This window comes from Carcharodon carcharias (genome assembly GCF_017639515.1).
Source record: "Carcharodon carcharias isolate sCarCar2 chromosome 36 unlocalized genomic scaffold, sCarCar2.pri SUPER_36_unloc_2, whole genome shotgun sequence".
Taxonomy (NCBI): domain Eukaryota; kingdom Metazoa; phylum Chordata; class Chondrichthyes; order Lamniformes; family Lamnidae; genus Carcharodon; species Carcharodon carcharias.
In genome coordinates this window covers 1,704,292-1,724,536 of record NW_024470737.1, presented here as the reverse complement: position 1 = coordinate 1,724,536, position 20,245 = coordinate 1,704,292, and the positions used below count along the sequence as shown (strand labels likewise).

The 20,245-nt window shown below is 48.4% G+C and overlaps 1 protein-coding gene across 1 annotated transcript in view; it reads right to left on the bottom strand.

Annotated features, from left to right (window-relative positions):
* iqgap3 (IQ motif containing GTPase activating protein 3) overlaps positions 1 to 20,245 on the bottom strand; it is a 144,636-nt gene that overhangs the window by 65,775 nt on the left and 58,616 nt on the right. The window contains exons 12-19 of the mRNA XM_041181762.1: positions 18,312 to 18,475; positions 15,007 to 15,167; positions 13,977 to 14,101; positions 13,168 to 13,331; positions 12,971 to 13,061; positions 12,157 to 12,324; positions 7,152 to 7,294; positions 5,924 to 6,094 (exon numbers count right to left, since the gene is read on the bottom strand). Of these exons, the coding sequence (XP_041037696.1) occupies positions 5,924 to 6,094; positions 7,152 to 7,294; positions 12,157 to 12,324; positions 12,971 to 13,061; positions 13,168 to 13,331; positions 13,977 to 14,101; positions 15,007 to 15,167; positions 18,312 to 18,475 (1,187 nt within the window). The remainder of the gene's footprint in view (positions 1 to 5,923; positions 6,095 to 7,151; positions 7,295 to 12,156; positions 12,325 to 12,970; positions 13,062 to 13,167; positions 13,332 to 13,976; positions 14,102 to 15,006; positions 15,168 to 18,311; positions 18,476 to 20,245) is intronic.

Below are 20,245 nucleotides of genomic sequence, written 5' to 3'. Positions count from 1 at the left end.
TTAGTCCTTTTGAACTAGTTTATGATCATGAAGTAAGGGGACCACTGAAATTGATTTGAGAAATTGGTGGTCAAAATTCAGAAACTTATATCCTGGGTTATGTATCAAACTTCAGAGAAAGATTGGACAGAGCATGAGAGTTGGCTAGGGAACATTTAAAGATATCACAGCAAGATGACAGTGAAGGCAGACAGAAAAGCTACAGCTCGTAGTTTTGTTGCTGGGGAGAAGGTGTTAGTTCTGTTACCAGTAGTGGATGACTTGTCAAAGGCAAGGTTTAATGGGCCTTGCAGGATTGAAAAGGAATTGAGTGAAGTAAATTACTTAATAAATACTCCAGATAGAAGAAAGAAGCAGAGGGTGCATCATGTAAATATGCTTAAAAAGTACTTTGACTGGGAAGACGACCAAAAGGAGGTATTAGTGGCGGTAGATAATGAGGAAGAGGTATAAATGCAGAATTCTGAAATTGATTTTCCTCTAATCAATTGGATAATGTGGGGGTATTTGAAGATTTAAATGTAATATTGAGTTATCTTCCAGACAAGTGCCAAAGTGATTTGGGGAAGCTATTGCGGTCACACAAAGATATTTGTGGGAATAAGCTGGGAAAGACAAATTTAGCTATACATGATGTATATGTAGAAGTTTTATCTTCACTAAGGCAACATCCTTAAAGGTTAAATCTGGCAAATTTATCACAAATACAGAAAGAAATTGAATCCATGCTTCAAAACGATATCATTGAGTCTAGTTGCAGTAACTGGAGTTCGCCTATTGTGCTGGTACCGAAACCGGATGGAACGCAGATTGTGTGTGGACCATCAAAAGTATAATGCAGAGACAAAAGCGGATTCATATCCTATACCATGGCTGGGAGATTGTATTGCGAAAGTGGGACAGTCAAAATTTACCACAAAGATCGACTTACTAAAAGGGTATTGACAAGTGCCATCATCAGAGAGAGCAAAGGAGATATCGGCTTTTGTGATGCCAGATGGACTATATCGGTTTGAAGTCATGCCATTTGGTGCAAGAAATGCACCTGCATCATTTCAAAGATTGACAAAGTAATTGCAGGTCCGAGCAATTGTGCTGTGTATATTGACGACTTGATAGTTTTCAGTGAAACCGGGGGGCGGGTGGGGGGGGGGGGGGGAAGAAGAGGAGCATTTACAACATCCGGAAGAATTATTTACTCGATTACAAGAAGCCACTTTGGTGGTGAACTTGGATAAAAGTGAATTTGCAAAAGCCCCAGTTTTATATATAGGCCATGCCATTGGGCATGGTAAGGTGGCTCCAAGAGATGCGAAAGTCAAGGCTATCGTGGACTTCTCTTGTGCCCCCAGCAAAACAAGGAGTTTTGAGATTTCTGGGCGCGAGTGGGTTTTATTGGAAATTTGTACCAAATTTTAGCAGCATTGTTGCTCCATTGGCTGAAATATTAAAAAGGGACAAAAAGTTTCAAAAGACACAAGAGTGTCAGAAGGCATTTGACAGTTTGAAAACTGTATTAACTACGACACCAGTTTTGGCCGTACCCAATTACGCCAGGCATTGACGCAAGAGATATAGGCATGCCGTTACAAGATGACGACATGGGAATTGAAAAACCAAAAGGGTACTTTTTTTTTTTAAAAAATCAGAAATTGAATGTACTTCAGAAAAGATATTCAACCATCGAAAAGGAGACTTGGGGTTGGTGTTAGCGTTACAGCATTTTGAAATTTACATAGTCAACAATTCATCAGAAACAATCGTTTGTACAGACCACAATACTTTAAAGTTTCTGGACAAATTTCGAGACAGATGTGCAAGGCTATTCCGATGGAGTTTTTATTACTGCAAACATTTAATCCAGATTATGCATGCAGCAGAACGAGAAAATCTGATTACAGACGCATTGTCAAGAGCTTGAAACTTAAGGGGAAAATTGGACATTTAAAACCCGATACAGGACTAGGAATGATTTCTGTTGAGACCAAGGATTTGTACATATTTTGTTATGTTAATGCGTGCATCTAGTAATGAAATAGTGCAATAAGTATAGGAGGTAATGTAAGATGGGTTCAGAAAATGAAGCCATCTTTTTAAATTATGATGACTCATTTTGCAAATAAGGAGGAGGATGTCAGGAAGATATAACCATTTTCATAATACTATTGGGATTTATTGTAGAGTAATAATAGGGTCTGTATCTATGGGTCTATGTCTGTGTACGTGTGTGACTTAATTGAATTAAAAGGAAGCTGGTCTGAAGGCTTTGACAAAGCAGAAAATAAGCTAGGTTTGAAATGTTAAGTAGGTAAACTTGTGTAAAAGGAACATTTTCATTTTTAAATAAACCAGACTACACTGATTTCAGAGGAGGGGTGAAATGTTTCACCTGGCCAGGAGAAGTTAAAAAAAGTGTGTTTATTTTTCCCAAAGATTACTGGTAAAATTGGTACGGAGAGATTTTTATTAATAGAGAGGTAAAGTCCAAAGACATAGTGAAACAATGGGAATTTGCATTCAAAGAGGAAAATATGCATAAAGGAGAAAAGGCTGTAAGGGTAGGCATACTAAGATCTAAAACAAGCATGAAAAAGCCTCCAGCGTCTTTGCCTCAAGCTGCTGTCTATAAAGAACTGAAGTTAAGAAAACTCACTTTGAATTAGATTGTTCAGGGTATCATGTTTCTTTGCCTGGGTCTTTTAAAATCTGTGTCTCTTACTGTTGCCTCAATGAAAGTGTAACTGGGAGTTAGATTAACTAGGGATTTAGAAGTTACCATAGTAGTAATTTGAAGATCTATGTGTGTACTAAAAATCTTTTCTTCTATTAATAAAGGTTTAATTTAGTTTGGTAAGAAACCTATAAGACTTGGTGGTCTTATTGCTACTGAATTCAAGGCAGTTATCTGAATTGCAAAACAGTTGTGGCAATTGTTTCAAGTTCCCTTTTGGGATTTGCGCAACTCAGCATTTACCATCGGTCATGCCACAACAAATGGATTAGCCAGCAAACATATCAGTTTGTGCTGGATTCAAATCCGGGTATGTGTGTGTCAAACCACTTCACCATCAACACCTCACTACTATTTTTATACCTTCTGCTGCCCTGGTATTCGCCATGGCTCAGTGAGTGACACACCCACCTTGGAACGTGGGTTCAAGCTCCACTCCAGAGACCCAAGTCACAAAAGCTAGACCGGCACTCCCAGCGGCAGCACAGAGTGCTGCACCGTTGGAAGTTTCACCTGTAAGGAAAGGGTTAACAACTGGCAACAAGGTCAGAGCAGTGTTTGTTCTGTGACAACCCAATGGGTGCAATACTTGCTAATCACATCAATGCTTGTGAATTGCAATGATGCTGCTGAATTGAATAGAACAATTTGAATTGAATAGAACTGTTAATCACAGCAACAAAAGTAGCAGGAAAACCTCAGCAGGTCTGACAGCAACTGCGGAGAGGAATACAGTTAACGTTTCGGGGCGGAGTTGAGTTTCAGATTTCCAGCATCGGCAGTATTTTGCTTTTATGTTAGTCACAGCAAACTGGTTGAAATCAGTGGAGGCTTTATCACAGCCGGACAGGGAGAAGCCCTTATGTGGCTAAGCCAATGGAAGACAACTTGGGAACACTCTAGCCAACCAACAACCAACCAATCATGCACACAACTAACCAATCTGCTGCCAGTAGACGATTGTGCACGAGCTCTTCCATCAACTATTCTGTATTTAAACCCCTGAAAAGCCCCACACAACAGCTCTCAAGAGAGAAAACAGAAGAAGATACATATTGATGGGGAGCCCTCAAAGAACTGCTTTGAAGAAGAGTAGGAGTTCCTCCCAGGGTCCTGACCAATATTTAACCACTCAAATCAACATCACTAAAGTAGTTATCTCACTGTTGTTTGTGGTAGCTTGAAGTGCAAATTGACTGTCACGTTTCCTGCATGGAAGCAAATGAAGAGAAACATTCAAAAGAAAAGCGGACAAACACTTGGAAGGAAAACATTTACAAGGGTGTGGGAAAGGAACAGGGAGTGGGATTAATTGGATAGCTCCTCTAAAGAATTGGCACCGACACTGTAGACCAAGTGGCCTCTTTCTGTGCTGTTGAGTACAACAATGATGATGCTTCTAAAGAACTTCGTGAGTTGTAAAGCGTTTTGGAGCATTGTGAAAGTGTTTCCTTCTCCCTAGCCTGTCTGATTCTCCATCACCCCACCATATATCAGAGTGCAGTTCAATGGAGTGCTCTGTCCTTTGTGAATCTCAATGCTGTGTGCAGGCTGCTGAAACTTAAGGACCAATCACAGTCTAGCCAGATCCTACTCTCCAAGCTTACAATAAGGATAATGATTGCAAAGGTGGCTCACCATTTGCCCCCTCAAGTCAGGAATGCTGGGACCAACACCAAGCACTCCCATCAAGCTGCTACGGCTAAAAATACAACCATTTCAGGTCATAGCACCTCCACCCAATAGAGCAGTCGCAGTCCTGTGACTCATATACAATGCATTACTTGGAGACAAGAATGAATAACGCTATGCAGGCAAATGTGGCTGCCACATTCTGCACAGCAAGACCCCAAACACAGAAACAAGGCAAACTTCATCTGATTATTTGGATTGGTGTAAGCTCGAGGGAAGCAATGTCGGTCAGGGAGCCAAGTAGTGCCACAGGCAACAAAAACTGGCGGGTCACTCAAAAAAGTGCACCTCTGACCACCCGGCAGCCCTTCAGCACTGCACTAGAGAGTCAGCCTCAGTGTCTTTACAGGGCAGGGAGGAGGCCATTTAGCCCATCAAGTCTGCACCGGCTCTCTGAAAGAGCATTCCACCGAGTCCCACGCCCCTGCCTTAGCCCCATAACCTTGCACATTCTCTCTTTTCAGGTGGCAATCCCATTCCCTTTTGAATACCTCGATCAAACCTGCTTCCACCACCCTTTCAGGAAGTTTGTTCCAGACTCCAACCACCCTCTGGGTGAAAAAAACTTTTCCTCACATCACATTTACTCATTTTGCCATTCATTTTGAATCTGTGCCCTCTAGTTCTTGATGTCCTCTCGCATGGGAAAAGTTTTTCACTATTTACCCTGTCCATACCCCTCAGGATCTTGAATACCTCCATCAAGTCTCCTCTCAGCCGCCTTTTCTCCAGGGAAATAAAAAAGAGAGTCCCAACCTCACCAATCTATCCTCATCGCTACAGTTCTTCATCCCGGGGATCATTCTTGTGAATTTCCTCTGTACTCTCTTCAACGCCTTCACATCCTTCCTCAAGTGTGGCGCCCAGAACTGGACGCAGTCCTCCAGATGAGGCCTAACTAGTGTCCTTTATAAGTTCTACATGACTTCCTCACCCTATTAATAAAGCCTAAGAAGGGAAATGCTTTATTAACTGCTATCGCGACATGCCCTGCCATCTTCAATGACCTATGTACATATACACCGAGGTCCCTCTGTTCCAGCACCTCCTTTAGAGGCACTCCCTTTATTTTATACTGTCGCTCCATATTTGTCTTGCCAAAATGAATCACCTCACACTTCTCTGCATGTATGGTGCTTTATCTGCCACTTGTCTGTCCAATCCGCCTAAGTCCTTTTGAAGTCTAGATTACATGGCTCAATCTCCCGACGTGAGCTTCAAACCCACGACTTTCCAACCCACAGACGAGAGTGCTCTTGCAAACGACACCCAATCCGTGATAAAACAAAGCCTGTAGGTCTATTATCCATTTGGGAATGGGTTGTATTTTCACATTCGTTTCCATTTAACACTGATCCTCCTGGGCCCCGACAGTGAATCAGTGCAGAGAGAGATCCAAAAAAGAACTCATGGTGCACAGCTTACCCACGGCGATCAGCTTACTCTGCAGAGACTGGCAATCCAACCTGGTGGGGGGAAGAAAAACCGGGCGTACCGTACCTGGATCTTAACGATGGCAGGCAGCTGTTTCTGGAGGAAGTGTTTGCGAGCACACAGATCCATTCGGACAAGATAACCCCTCATGTGGGCCTGAAGCCTTGTGACCATGCCCTCGTTAGTCTTCCAGAGTCTCTCGCGATTGTAAACGGCCGTCACTCCAGTAACAGTGCCCTAAAAGTGGGGTGGGGAAATAAAAAGGTATCAGTGGTCGGTGCCTGCAGCATGCACAAGACCTCTGGCCCGCTCCATTCTCCTGGTGCCACTGCCACTAAGAGGCCCGGATACTTTTCTAGACCCATAGGGACAGGAGGAGGTCATTCAGCCCCTGGAGCCTATTCCATCATATGATCTGATCTGCATATTCAATTCATCTACCCTTAATCCCCTTACCTAACAAAAATCTAGCAATCAATCAATGTCGGATTTGAAATCTTTAACTGAACACCAGCCACAACAGTTTTTTTTTGGAGGAGAGGGTTCCAGATTCGTGTGTGTGTGTGTGTGTGTGTGTGTGTGTGTGTGTGTCTGTGTGTCTGTGTGTGTGTGTGTGTGTGTGTGTGGGGGGGCCTGGCTCCAATTTTAAGGTTCTGCCCTCCTCCCACGACCACCACCAGAGGAAATAGTTTCTCTCTATCGACCCTATCGAATCCTTTAATCATCTTAAGCCCCTCAATTCAATCCCTCCTTAATCTTCTACACGCGAGGGAATAAAAGCCAAGTCTGTGTGTGACCTGCCCTCGGAATTTAACCCTTTCAGCCCCGGGATGGTTCTGGTGAATCTGCACTGCCCCCCCAGCTCCAAGGGCCAATATATCTTCCCTGAGGTGCGGGGGCCCACAGCTGAACCCGGTTACTCCCGATGGGAGCGAACTCGAGCTCTGTATAGCGGTAACATCACTTCCACCCACCCCCTTTGTATCCCAGTCCCCTCGGGATAAAGGCCGATGTTTCCATCGTTACGGTTATTTTTTGTATCTGTCCAGCAGCTTTCAGCGATTTCTCTACTCGAAACCCTAAATCTCTCTGCTCCTGCCCAGCTCCCAGCTTCTCCCCATTTAGCAAATATTCGGAGTGATCTTTCCGACGTTCCAGAGCGGACGGCCCCACACTTCCCCAGACTGAACCCCAGCGGCCACAGTCCCCACTCCACCGGCTTGCTTAACCTGTCATTTACTCATTCTGATAAATCCGTTGGAAACCAAGCTGGCAAGGGCGACAGTGCCATTACCTGGATCTCGTCCTTGCTGAGCTGCGTGGAGCTCTGCACAAACCCTCTGGGGCGCTCCCAGCTTCCCTCTAGTGTCTCCAGGTTGAAGTAGTACACTGACCCGTCCTTCAGTTTGTGTTTCACCCAAATGCTCCGGTTGTCTCCTAAGGAACGGGGAACAGTAAGAAGCGGTTTGTCTTTCCCTCCAGCTGTTAAGAGTCTTGCAGCACAGGAGGTGGTCCTTCAGCCCAATCATGCCTTGCCGGCTCTTTGAAAGAGCTACCCGATTAGTCTCACCACCCCCACCCCCATTGCTCTTTCCGTGGATGTACTTGGTTACGATTCTCCAAAATTCTAGAACGGTCGTAACAGATTGGAAGTTAACAAATGTGATTCTGCTATTCCAGAAAGGAGGGAGGGAGAAGGAAAGAAAACAGGGCCAGTAAGCCAGACAGCAGTCGTCTGGAAAATGCTGGAATCTATTGTTACACAAGTCTTAACAATACGCTTAGAAAAACATCATAGCATGGTCAGATAAAGTTAGCATTGTTCTACGACAAAAGAGAAATTGCGTTTGACAAATTTATGAGAGATTTTTGAGGAAGGAGCCAGCAGGGCAGATAAAGGGAAGACGGTGGTGTTATGGGTAATGCCACTGGACTAGTAATCCAGGCTAATTCTAAGTATGTTTTCAAGGAGGGGTTAGATATGGCTCTTGGGGCGAAAGGGATCAAAGGATTATGGGGAGAAAGCGGGAGCGGACTACTGAATTGGATGATCAGCCGTGATCATGATGAATGGCGGAGCAGGCTGGAAGGGCCGAATGGCCTATTCCCGCTCCTATTTTCTATGCTTCTAATGTTCTGCGGACACGGGTTCAAATCCCACCCCGGCAGCTGGTGGAATTTAAACTCGATTAATAAATCTGGAATATAAAAGGTCAAGTCTCGGTAATGGTGACCACAACAACCATCATCTATTGTCGTAAAAACCCACCTGGGTCACTGATGCCCCTTTTAGGAAAGGGAAATCTGCCATCCTTACCCGGTCTGGCCTACACGTGACTCCAGGCCCACAGCCATGGGTTTGAGTCTCAACTGCAAGCTACTCGATTCAAGGACAATTAGGGATGGGCAACAAATGTTGGCCTTGCCACTGGAAGAATAATTTTAAGAAAGGGAAACCAGTAGATGTAGTATACCTGGATTTCCAGAAGGCTTTCAATAAAGTGCCACACAAAAGGTTAATAGGCAAGATAAGGGTGCACTGAGTCGGGGGTAACATATTAGCATGGATAGAGGATTAGTCGACAGACAGAAAGCAAAGAGTAGGGATAAATGGGTAATTTTCAAGTTGGCAGGCTGCAACTAATGGAGTGCCGCAAGGATCAGTGCTGGTGCTTTAGCCCTTTTACAATCAATATCAACGAATGAGACAAAGAGGCAGAGTAACGTATCTAAGTTTGCTGACAACACACAGCAAAGTAGAAAAGTAAGCTGTGATGAGGGCACAGGGAGGCTGCAAAGAGATACGGACAGGGTCAAGTTAGTGGGCGACAAGCTGGCAGAGGGAGTATAGCGTGTGGGAAGTGAGAGATTATTCACTTTGGTAGGAAGAATAGGAAAGCAGAATATTTTTTAAAAAGGTGCGGAACGTGCAACTGTTGACGTTCGGGGGGGGACTTAGGTTGACTCGCACAAGAAACAGAAAGTTAGCATGCAGGTAAAGCAAGCAATTAGGAAGGCAAAGGGCATGTTGGCCTTTATTGCAAGGGGACTGGAGCACAGGAATAAAGAAGTCTTGCTACAACTGCACACATGTTTGGGTGAGGCCACATCTGGAATAGTGCGCGCAGTTTTGGTCTCCATGTTGAAGGAAGGGTATACTTGCATTGGAGGCAGTACAGCAAAGGTGCTGTAGGTTGGATCCTAGGGTGAGGGGGCTTGTTTCCCCAGGATGGGAGGCTGAGTAAATTAGGTCTATTTTCCTCAGGAGTTTAGAAGAATGAGTGGTGATCTCACGGAAACATACAAGACTGTGAAGGGGCTTGGCAGGGTAGTGACAGAGGTTGGCTGCGGAGTCTAGAACAGGGAGGCGCTGTCTCAGGATAAGGGGCCGATCATTTAGGGCTGAGTTGAGGGGAAGTATCTTCACTCAAGAGTTGTGAATCTTTGGAATTGTCTATCCCAGAGGGCTGTGGACGCTCCATCGTTGACTATATTTAAGGCTGGGATAGGTTTCTTGGCCCTCAGGGAATCGAGGATATGGGGAGTGGGCGGGAAAGGGGAGTTGTGATCATAATAAAAAAAGGTGGTGGGGGGGGGGGGGCTTGACAAATCATGGTCTACTCCTGCTCCTATTTCTTTTTCTTACGTCCCCTATATCCCTGCAAATTCTTCCCCTTCGAGTATTTATCCAATATCCAATTCCCCTTTTGAAAGTCCCTATTGCATCTGCTTCCACCGCCCTTTCAGGCAGCGCCTTCCAGATCACAACAACTCGCTGTGTAAATAAAAACAAATTCTCCTCAGCTCCCCCCTCTGGTTCTTTTCCCGATTCTCTTCAATCCGTGTCCCCTCTGGTTACCGACCCTCCTGCCCAGTGGGAACAGTTTCTCCTTGGAATTACTCCATCAAGGTTCCTCAAAATTTTAAGCTTCCCTGCTGCAGAGATAACTGAAGATCCTCATCCCTAGCTTAATCCTGGTGAATCTCTGCGCTCTCTTCAAGGCTTGGCCATCCTTCCTGAAGTGTGGTGCCAAGGATTGGACGTAATTGGGGCCTAACCAAAGATCCATAAAAGGTTTGATGTAATATCCTTGTTTTTGTACCTGTACGCTTTTATGAAAAATCACCTTAACAACAGTATCCTTCAAAGGCGTGTGTATGTTTTTTTTTAAAAAGTTTGTTTTATGGGATGTGGGCATCACTGGCTAGGTCAGCATTTATTGCCCATCCCTAACTGCCCTTGCTCAGCGGGCAGTTTAAGAGTCAACCACGTGGGCTGTAGGTCTGGAGTCACGTGTAGGCCAGACCGGGTAAGGACGGCAGATTTCCCGCCCCTAAAAGGGGCATCAGCGAACCGGACGGGTTTTTACAAAAATCAGCAATGGTTTCGTGGTCATTGCCAAACATTTTTAATTCCAGATTTTTTGTTGAATTCAAATTTCCACCATCTGCCGTGGCGGGATTTGAACCCGGGTCCCCAGAGCATTACCCTCTGGGTCTCTGGATCACTAGTCCAGCAACAATACCACTACGCCACCACCTCCCACCCCCCCCCCCAGATTTGTGAAACCTTACCAATATTAAAAGGGGTGCATTAATGGGGATAATTGATTTTCACATATATCCCCACCAATATGTTACCTCGTGTCCTTGCCTGACCCTCTAGTAAGTTATTCAAACTTTTATTCACAGCACACTGGGCTGAATTCTCCGGGCTGGCGAGCGGGGGGGCGGGGCCCACTCGCCGACAGGTAAAATGCCAGGCAGGCTTCCCGACTTCACCACACGGCGTTTAGATTTTCAGTTCGGCGGGTGCGCGACTGAAGTCGGCTGAGTGGTGCCGCCACCAAACTGTCAAAGGCCTGTTAAAGGCCATTTAAAAATGAATTAACTCAACTGAAAAGAGCTGCCCGTCCAACCTGGAGGTTGGTGGGCAGGCGAAGAGCCCCGGCGACCTATGCGTGTTTCATGGAACCTCGCCCACGGGCGGGATGAGGTTTCACAAAGTGTTTTAAAAATCGAGTAGAAGTTTTTTACATTAATTCTTTGACCTGCCCCAGCTCGTGTGACACGAGGGGGACATGTTTTAAAAGTTTCTTTCTCCTTTATTTAAATTTACACATGTCAAACCAATCCGGCCCAGGGAGATTTCTGCGCTCTGCCATGTGTATGCACGAAATAGCACAGAAAACGACTCAGGGATCCCTCACCCACACCCCCTCAACCCCCCCCCACCCACACCCCACCACCCACTCCCCCCACCCACACCCCACCCACCCCACCCACCCACTCCCACCACCCCCCCCCACCCCCACCCCACCACCCACACCCCCACCCCCCCACCCACACCCCACCCCCCCACCCACCCACACCCCCCACCCCCCACTACCCCACCCACACTCCCCCCACTACCCCACCCCCCCCCACCCACTCCCCACCCCCCCCACCCCCCCCCCCCACCCACCCACTCCCCCCACCCCACCCCCCCCCACCCACTCCCCACTCCCCCCACCCCCCCCCCACTCCCCCCACTATCCCACCACCCACTCCCCCCACCCACACCCCACCCCCCCACTACCCCACCCCCCACTACCCCACCACCCACCCCCCCACCCACACCCCACCACCCTCTCCCACTCCCCACCACCCACTCCCCACCACCCACTCCCCACCACCCACTCCCCACCACCCACTCCCCCCAACCCCCCACCTCCCCCCAACCCCCCACCTCCCATCTACGATCCCCCACCCACGATCCCACAGCCACGATCCCCCCACCCACACCCCTTTACCCCCCCCCCCCACCCCCCAAACACCCCGACCACCGGCCCGCACAGGGAGCGCTCAGCGCTTCCGGGTGAGTGTCAAGCCAGGTGGGGCCTTAATTGGCCCTGCCCACATAAAATGGGGGCGCGGCCCCGATGGGGTTCGCACCCACCCCTGCCCCCACCCACACAACTCCCCCAACTGGGGGGGGGGAAATAACGTTTCCCATGAGAGCTGGTGCCAATGGAGGGTTCTGATCCACAGCTTGGGGGCGGGGATATCGTAGCTGGATCTCGGGTCCCGTTTGTACCAAATGGCCACTCTTTAGCTGGGATCTCCGATTGGGTGGGTGGGAGCCCAGGCGGATTTGGCATATCTAGCCCAAGGAGCAGAGTCAGGCCTTGCTTGATCTGTTGGCTCAGCATCGCTCCATGAGGTGGAGGTCATAATAACCTTGCGCGCGCGCACACATGCGCTTGCATTCTTTTTAGACGCAGTAACAGCATTCCCTCACCTCCGAGGCGGTGGCTTACCGGTCTCCACTTTAACTCGCACCAACGCGGCCAGCTCAGACTGGTAGTCGGGGGCACATTCCGGAATGACACCGCACAGAACCACCCCCGGCGAGCGCAGGACGCGCAGCGTTTGGGACGCTATCCCCTCCTTGATTGCCTGGTTGATGGCCGCTATCCCCAGGGACACTGAAAACAAAGCGGAGACGGGACAGAGGTGGCTTATAATCTGTTGTAAAGCGAGCAGTTGCTCAAAGCTGCAAGTCGAAGCAGTCAAGTTCCGTCTGCTCTCTCTCTCTCTCACATAGAAACGCATGGATCCAAATATAGAACACGGGGAATACTACAGTAAAGTAAGATTTGTGTTTTTATCACATCTCTTAAAATTCAGGGTGCCCCAGAGCGCTTCAGAGCCAATGATTTTGAAGTGTAGCTACTGTGGGTAACATACAGAAAAGCTCCCACCAACAGCAACATGACAATAGCCAGCTAATCTGTCCCAGCAATGTTAGTCAAGGGATAAATATTGGCCCAGGACACTGGGGGAGAGCTCTGCTTTCAATAGCGGCTGTGGGGACCTGAGGGCAGATGGGGGCCTTGGTCGAATATCTCACCCGACAGACAGCACCTCCAAAAGTGCAGCACTCCCCCAGTCCTGGCACTTAGTGATGCTGACCTGGATCACAAAGTCAAGGTTAAACGCCACCCCCCCGCCGCCCCCAATCTTCTGACTCAGAGGTGAGACTGCTACCACGAAGCCATTTTGCGGACGCCGCAAGAACGCATCGACTGGATGGAGCTCACCTGCATTCAACCCATAACAAGAATGACTCACTTTTCCTGGCAATCTGACCGTCCTGGTTGGATTTGTAAATCCCATCCTGAATCTCCTCTAACCAGAGAACTGCTGCCTCGTCCCGCGTGACCTGGGGATGGGAAAGATAAACAAAAAGCCTCCGCTGTCAACCGACCTTCAGGATTGGGTACAGGGTTTTGGGGGGGGTTACAGACTGTTAAGCAGCCGCCTTGTACCTTAGCTTTGTGCCGCTTTGCCGCTGCCAGCACATCGTGGTAACGCTTCGCAGCCGGGAAGTCCAAGTCGGCTAGTTCGGCGGAGGGCAGGAGGAGAGCCGCTACTGTTCTCTCAGGGTCGTTGCGGTCCAGTGCTTCGTTTATCAAACCAATCGCAACGATTTCTGCAGAAACAACACACAAACGAGTTAGAGGCAGCGAAAGTTATGGAGGAGCCAGCTGCAGTCGGCCTGGAGAAGGTCCTTCCCACTTGGGGTGAAGCCAAAAAAAAAAAAAACCACAGGTCATCAATAGAAGATGGTCATCGATATATGCAGAGAAGCTTCTCTACCCAGGCATGGAGCATGTGGAACTCACTACCACAGGGTGTGGCTGAGGCAAATGGCAGAGACACACTTAAAGGGAAGTAGTAGTGCTGGAGGAGTCGTACTGGACTCGAAACGTTAACTCCGTTTCTCTCTCCACAGATGCTGCCAGGCCAGCTGAGCTTTTCCAGCACTTTCTGCTTCGTCGCATTTAAGGAGAAGCTGGACAAACACAGGAGGAAGAACAGAATAGAAGGTCGAGATGAAGAGGGTGGGAGGAGGCTCGTGGAGCCGTAAAACCAATACTAGGCCCATTGAGCCAAATAGGCCAGTTTCTGTGCTATTACATTACACGTAAAGACATTCAGGAGGGTCGAAGAAAGCATTTAAAAGGTAATCCCCAACCCCCAAATTCTCCGAGTGCGTTTATCAGGTACCGAACTGCAGGCCCCAGACTGAAAAGGTTTTTTTTTAAACCGCAGCTCAAGAATTGTCAGCACTCACTGTCATGCTCCTTTTCCACAGCAGAGTTCACGTCGTGCACACCCATCTGCAGATGGTTCCAGGACAGCATGGCCTCCCCGCTCCTGTGGGCCTGTTGCTTCAGTCTCGTCAGCTCGGCGAAGTACCTGTCAACAAGATGCCGCTGAGGCGTCACAAGTCCAAGCAAGCCCATATCGGTTTAGGGCGGGGGGGGGAAGGCCAGCTGGGTCCATCGAGCCTGTGCCCCACACTCACGGTGGCCAGAAACATGGTGACGACACGCCCTCCCTCCTCGCCGAATGGCTCAGGCTGTCAGCAGGCGAGCTACAACAGGCCTCAGCATCCGTGGGGAGGCGGCGAAGTTCTAAGTGAGGCTCCCACTCTTTATTGAGCACGGACTCCTTGTCAGGAAGTCAAAGCGATTGTGCTCCAAGTGACACACCACCTACAGTCACATACCTTGGTCAACCAGGGTGTGGCTGGTGCCCAATGGAGGTGGGGGGAAAAAAAAATCTAGGGATTTAAATACAATGGTGCCCACTGCAATGAATTTCCAGCACGGAGACAAGCCATTCGGCCCCTCTTGCTCCGTGCTGGTGTTTCTGCCCCACACGAGCCTCCTCCCACCCTTCTTTGCCTCACCCCATCAACATATCCTTCTATTCCTCTCTCCCTCATGCATTTAACCAGCTGCCCCCCTCCAATCCATCTCTGCGATTCACCTCGGCCACTCCCCGCGGAAGCGAGTCCCACATTCTCCCCGCTCCCCGTGGGAGCGAGTCCCACATTCTCCCCGCTCCCCGCGGGAGCGAGTCCCACATTCTCCCCGCTCTCTGGGTAAAGAAGGTTCTCCTGAATTCCTTACTGGATTTATTAGTGACTGTCTTATATCATGGCCCCCTAGTTCTGGAAACATCTTTTCTCCGCCTGGCCTGCACACGATTTTAAAGACATCTATCAAGGTGCCCTCGGCTGTGCAATCTTGAATATTCAAACCTAATGGATCCCAGGGTACAAACGTCTCCCTCCCATGGGCAGGTGTTGTGCTTACCGCTGTGCACAGCAATCCTGCACATCAGTCAGGCCTGTAGCCGCACTGATCAGGTTCTTCCAGAAGGCGCTGTAATCCCCAGCTTCCAGGGCTCGGTCTATCAGTGCCACAGCCGAGAGCATCTCCACAGCAATGTACAGCTCCTCTTGGGTCAGCTCACCCTGCACAAAGGAAACAGAATCACAGAATCAAACCACACGGAAAGTCATTCGGCCCATCATGCCTGTACTGGCTCTTTGAAAAAGCTATCTGCTTAGTCCCCCTCCTCCTCCTCCCTCTCCAAGAGCCTTGCTATTGCTAACCTTTCCTTTTCAAGCATATATAATTCTCAATTGGAAGCTACTATTGGGTCTGTTTTCACCAGCATTTCAGGTATTTCGTCAGAGATCACAACAATTCACAGGGTAAATAAGGAGGATCAGTTTTTACACAATCAAAATCCTTTTGCGATTTTGAAAGCCTCGATTAAATCTCTCTTAACCATCTCTGATCTGCAATCCCAGCTTCTCCAGTCTCTCCACATTAACTGAAGTACCCAATCCTGGAACTGTTCTGTAAATCTCCAAGGCCTCAATGTCCTTCCTAATGCACTGTGCAATATGGTTACCTTTGCTTTGAAGGACTATCAACAAAATCCCAGAACTGGGCACAATACTCCAGCTGAGGTCTAAACAGCGATTTAAACGTTTAAAAGAGTACTATATGCAGGATCCCACTCGGCCAAGTCACAGGATGCAGCCAAATAGTCATCGGCGTTAAAGGTCACGCCTGGGACTGAAGTTTGAGCTGGTACTCGCTGGTGGGATGGACCATTTCCTGGGTAAGTGTTGGAGGCAGGAAGACTGCTGATCGCTGCTCAGTGAGCACTGCTGGAAAACCTACACAAGCAACGTGCATAAAATAGGATGCAGCCTCACTGAGTCGAACAGTCTGCCGAAACCTGCCACGAAAGAACCTTGGTGAGACTGCACTCTGAATGCTGTGCTCACTTCTGCTCTCCACACTATTAGGAGGATACTGAAGCATGCAAAAAAAGAGCAGAAGGGTGCAGTGATATTCAGCAGGTCAGGCAGCATCTGTGGAGAGAAACGGAGTTAGGGTTTCAGGTCAATGACCTGCCTGAGTTGCTGAGTATTTCCAGCATTTTTTGTTTTTAGTCCAGATTTCCAGTATCCCCCGCTTTTGTTTTACAGCAGTTGTTACCTGAATTGAGGGGAGATGTAACTCTCGGGAAGGATTGAGCAGCTTGGGGTTCTCCTCTTTGGGAAGAAAGGACTAGGAGGAGACCCAACAAGAGGTCTTTAAAATGACGCAGGAATTGGCAGCATTGATGTGAGGAAATCCTTGCCACTTGAGGGAAGTCCAGAACAAAGGGGAGGATAGCATCAACAGCAGCTGAAAAGAAATCAAGAGGAGGTTCCCTACACAGGCTGGTGAGAAGGTGGAACTCGGCGCCAGGTGGAATGGTTGAAGCAGGTGGCATTGCCACGTTAAAGGAGAGGCTTAACGCACACACGAGGGAGGAACAAAGAGAGGTGGCGTGGAGCCAGGCTGAAAAGGAGGCAATTAGAGTGGGAGACCAACGTATGTAGACACCAACACAGACCAAATGGCCTGCTATCTGTACTGTGGGTCTGAGGCAGAAACACTTCCAAAGACAGGAAAGGAGACATTCGATGAGAATTTTTCTATTATAACCCTGCGGGTCAGAGAATGAGTTCGCTTCTTGATTTGCCCTCAGTGTGTGGACGGCACTGGCAAGGGCACACCTGTTGCCCACCCTCGGTTGACCTGAGCAGGTGGTAGTGGGGCTTTTCTTTGTGAACCGCTACAGTTCCTGAGGTGAAGATGGTTCGGTAGGAAATCTGGGATTCTGAACGATAAGGATCCCATGGCACTATGAGAAGAGCGGGGTTTGGGGTGCCGGACGGGGGGGGGGGTGGGGGTGGGCTGCGGTGTGATGAGGAGAACAGAGGGAGGAGTTCTCCCCCGTCTCCTGGACCATTATTAATCCCTCAACCAACATCACCCCCAAACAAATCAATGGTCTGGCTTTTATGGCATTACTGTTTGTGGGGTCTTGCTGTGCGCAAATTGGTCGCTGTTCTCCCTACTATGCTCCAATAAAAGTACTTCATTTTCTGTGAAGCTTTGTGTAGTCCTGAAGTCGTAAAAGGCTCTATAGAAATGCAAGTTTCTGTTTGAGAACGAAATAAAACGTTAAAGCCACACACACTGATAAAACACTGCCAGCCATCTCCTCGGCAGAGCTTATCAACCAAACAGTGCGAGTAGCAGACAACAACACAGTTCACCTCCCACCCACACAGCATAAAAGTGTTGACCACAAAACAAAGAGTGGTAAACCCATTTCCTCCACTCCAGGAACCACAGTGTTGAGACTTCAATTGTGTTGAGCAGGTCATGCATTGCAAAAAAAAAATTATCCATTGAACTCTGGTTCCTATAGTGCTCGCTGCCTCTCTAAATGAAAGGAACGCTCTATCTCTCTCTCTCTCCTGCCAGCGCACAGTGGCAGCAGCGTGTATCATCTACAAGATACACAGCAGCGGCTTGCCAACACTTCTTCAACAGCACCTTCCAATTAGTCCCAATTCCCGCCCCCCCAACCCCTCAACCGCCACCCAGCTCTTTTCCCCTAGCCCTGCAATTATTTCCCCTTCAAGTATTTATCCGATTCCCCCTTTTGAAAGTTCCTATTGAATCTGCTTCCACCGCCCTTTCAGGCAGCGCCTTCCAGATCACAACAACTCGCTGCGTAAATAAAAACAAATTCTCCTCATCTCCCCCTCTGGTTCCCTTCCCGATTCTCTTCAATCTGTGTCCCCTCTGGTTACCGACCCTCCTGCCCAATGGAAACAGTTTTTCCTTATTTACTCTGTCCGAACCCCCCTTCCTGATTTCGAACACCTCAATTCAATCTCCCCCTTAACCTTCTCTGCTCTAAGGAGAACAATCCCGGCTTCTCCAGCCTCTCCACATGAACTGAAGTCCCTCATCCCTGGTCCCATTCTGGGCAAATCTCCCTCCGCACCCTCTCCGAGGCCCGTGACATCCTTCCTAAAGTGCGGGGCCCTGAATGATGTCTAAGCAGTGATTTTACTACCTCACTTTTGCATTCCTGAAAAAGTCGGGAAACTGGAGGGAAATAAAAACATTAAAAAGAAATTTTAAGCCAAGAATGTATCTGAGTTTAAGACTCACAGATAGGATTGTTGCTTAATCCCAGTTCAGCGACAAGTGGGAACTGGTGATGGCCAGACTGCAAGGCTGCAGTCACTCACCTGTGGTTTCTGCTGCTGCAGGGCAGCGAGCTCCCTCTGGTAAAGCCCAGCTGCAAACGGGTAGGCGTCCGGAAGCTTGGCGCTGGAGTGCATCAGTTCCTTCACCGTCACGCTGGGGACCCCCATGCGCACGGCCTCGTTGATCCGTGAGACAGCCTGCATCACTACAACACAGACAGGTTAAACAGCTGGACGGGTACATCAGGGCATGGTGCGGAAATTGAGAAAGTGATAACTACAGGAACGAGAATAAGCTTCACACAGGAAAATTCATGGAATAGGATTATTTCACAAATTTGGAGAAAGGGTGTGAATCACGGAGAGTGAATTTGATGGAAATGCAAAAATGAACTGACAAGGAGTAAGAACGTGAGGGGAGGGCAGGGAGGGATGAGCAGCGATCGTGTCTCAGCCCAGCGTAGGGTCAATGAGAGAAAAGGCCAAAGAAACTGGGGGTGGTTGGGGCGGGGGTTACTCGTTTAACACAGGGTCATTGCTCTCTCTGTGGGGACGGTTTTATTTACTGAGGGACAAGAGTTAAAAATTAGCAATTTAAAGACTCAGAAGGTATACGAGAGGGGGCAGCCTGTAGTTGATACCCAGGGGATAATGATCAGGGGCAGGAACCCTGATCCGGTTCTCCACCTCCCCCACCCTCCCTTCACAGCGCAGGGGCGCTCAGGCACAGTGCAGCACGGGCCAGATTACAACCCAAAATTTCCCTGGTGCGTTGGGTCAGTTGTTTACTGGCTGACCTGGCAAACTGTATGTTCCTTTAGAGGTGCATCCTTTTCAAAAAGTGACAGGTTTTCACCTAATCTACATCTGAACAGCAGGCATCAGGGCATCACTGCCAAGGTGGGGAGCCGAATCGGGTGAGATGTTAAACAGAAGCCCCACCTGGCCTCTCAGGTAGAGTAACAAGTCTGACGGCCACCCACTAGGAGACCAGGGGAGTTCTCCCGACCTCCCAAATGCTTACCTCTCAACCAACACAGAGATTATCTGTTCGTTAATGGGTTACCGTTCATGGGAGTTTGCTGTGCGCAAATTGGTTGCAACAGTGCTGGTGCTCCAAAAATACTTTTAATGTCTGTAAAACGCATTGGGAAAGGAACTGCAATAAATGCAAGTCTGTCCTTCTCTGCAAAGCTGTTTGACTTTGCCCAGCACAGTGGCAATAGATGACTTAGCCTGCGCTTGAAAAAGGGGAAATAAATTCAAAGCTAACCCCGCAGCAACAACGCTTCGGCAAGCGAATGGTTAATCAACGGGACAGGCTCCTGGGGAGGAAACGGTGGGAAGCAGCTAGTATTGATTCAAATATAAATCAGATAAGATTCCTTTCAGCAAGTAACATCTTGGGATCGAATCGACGAGTCACCTGAGACACGATGTCGGTAACGTGCTCTGGGAAAAACAGGTGACTTTGGACCGGTGGTTCTCGAAGTTCCCCACAACTAGGGGATTTTCCGTCAGCCTCACATCTAGGCCCGCTGCACATTAGCCGGCAGAGGCTGACTTCAACAATTAAAAGAAAGAACTTGCATTTGTACGTCCTCAGGACGTCCCAAAGTACTTCACAGCCACGTGAGTATTTTACATTTCAAGTGTAGTCACTGCTGCGAGGTAGGAAACACGGCAGACAATCTACGCACAGCAAGAACCCAGGAGCAATACTGGCATAAATTGTCGTTCGATGGTGCAGAACTTGGGTGTTGTGGAAAAAAGACTCAGGCTGTCAAAGTTTTCCGTCTTGCACTCATCAGGACAATTGGGCAAGAATGCCAAATGTAAAGGGAACAACCATTTGTACTTCATGAGAAGAGAGCGCCGATTGGTTGACAATGATTGGTAGAGGAATTATCAGAGCAAATGCGCCAGTTAATTGATGACTGACAGTTAACTGCCGAGATGAATGGCCATATCTGGCT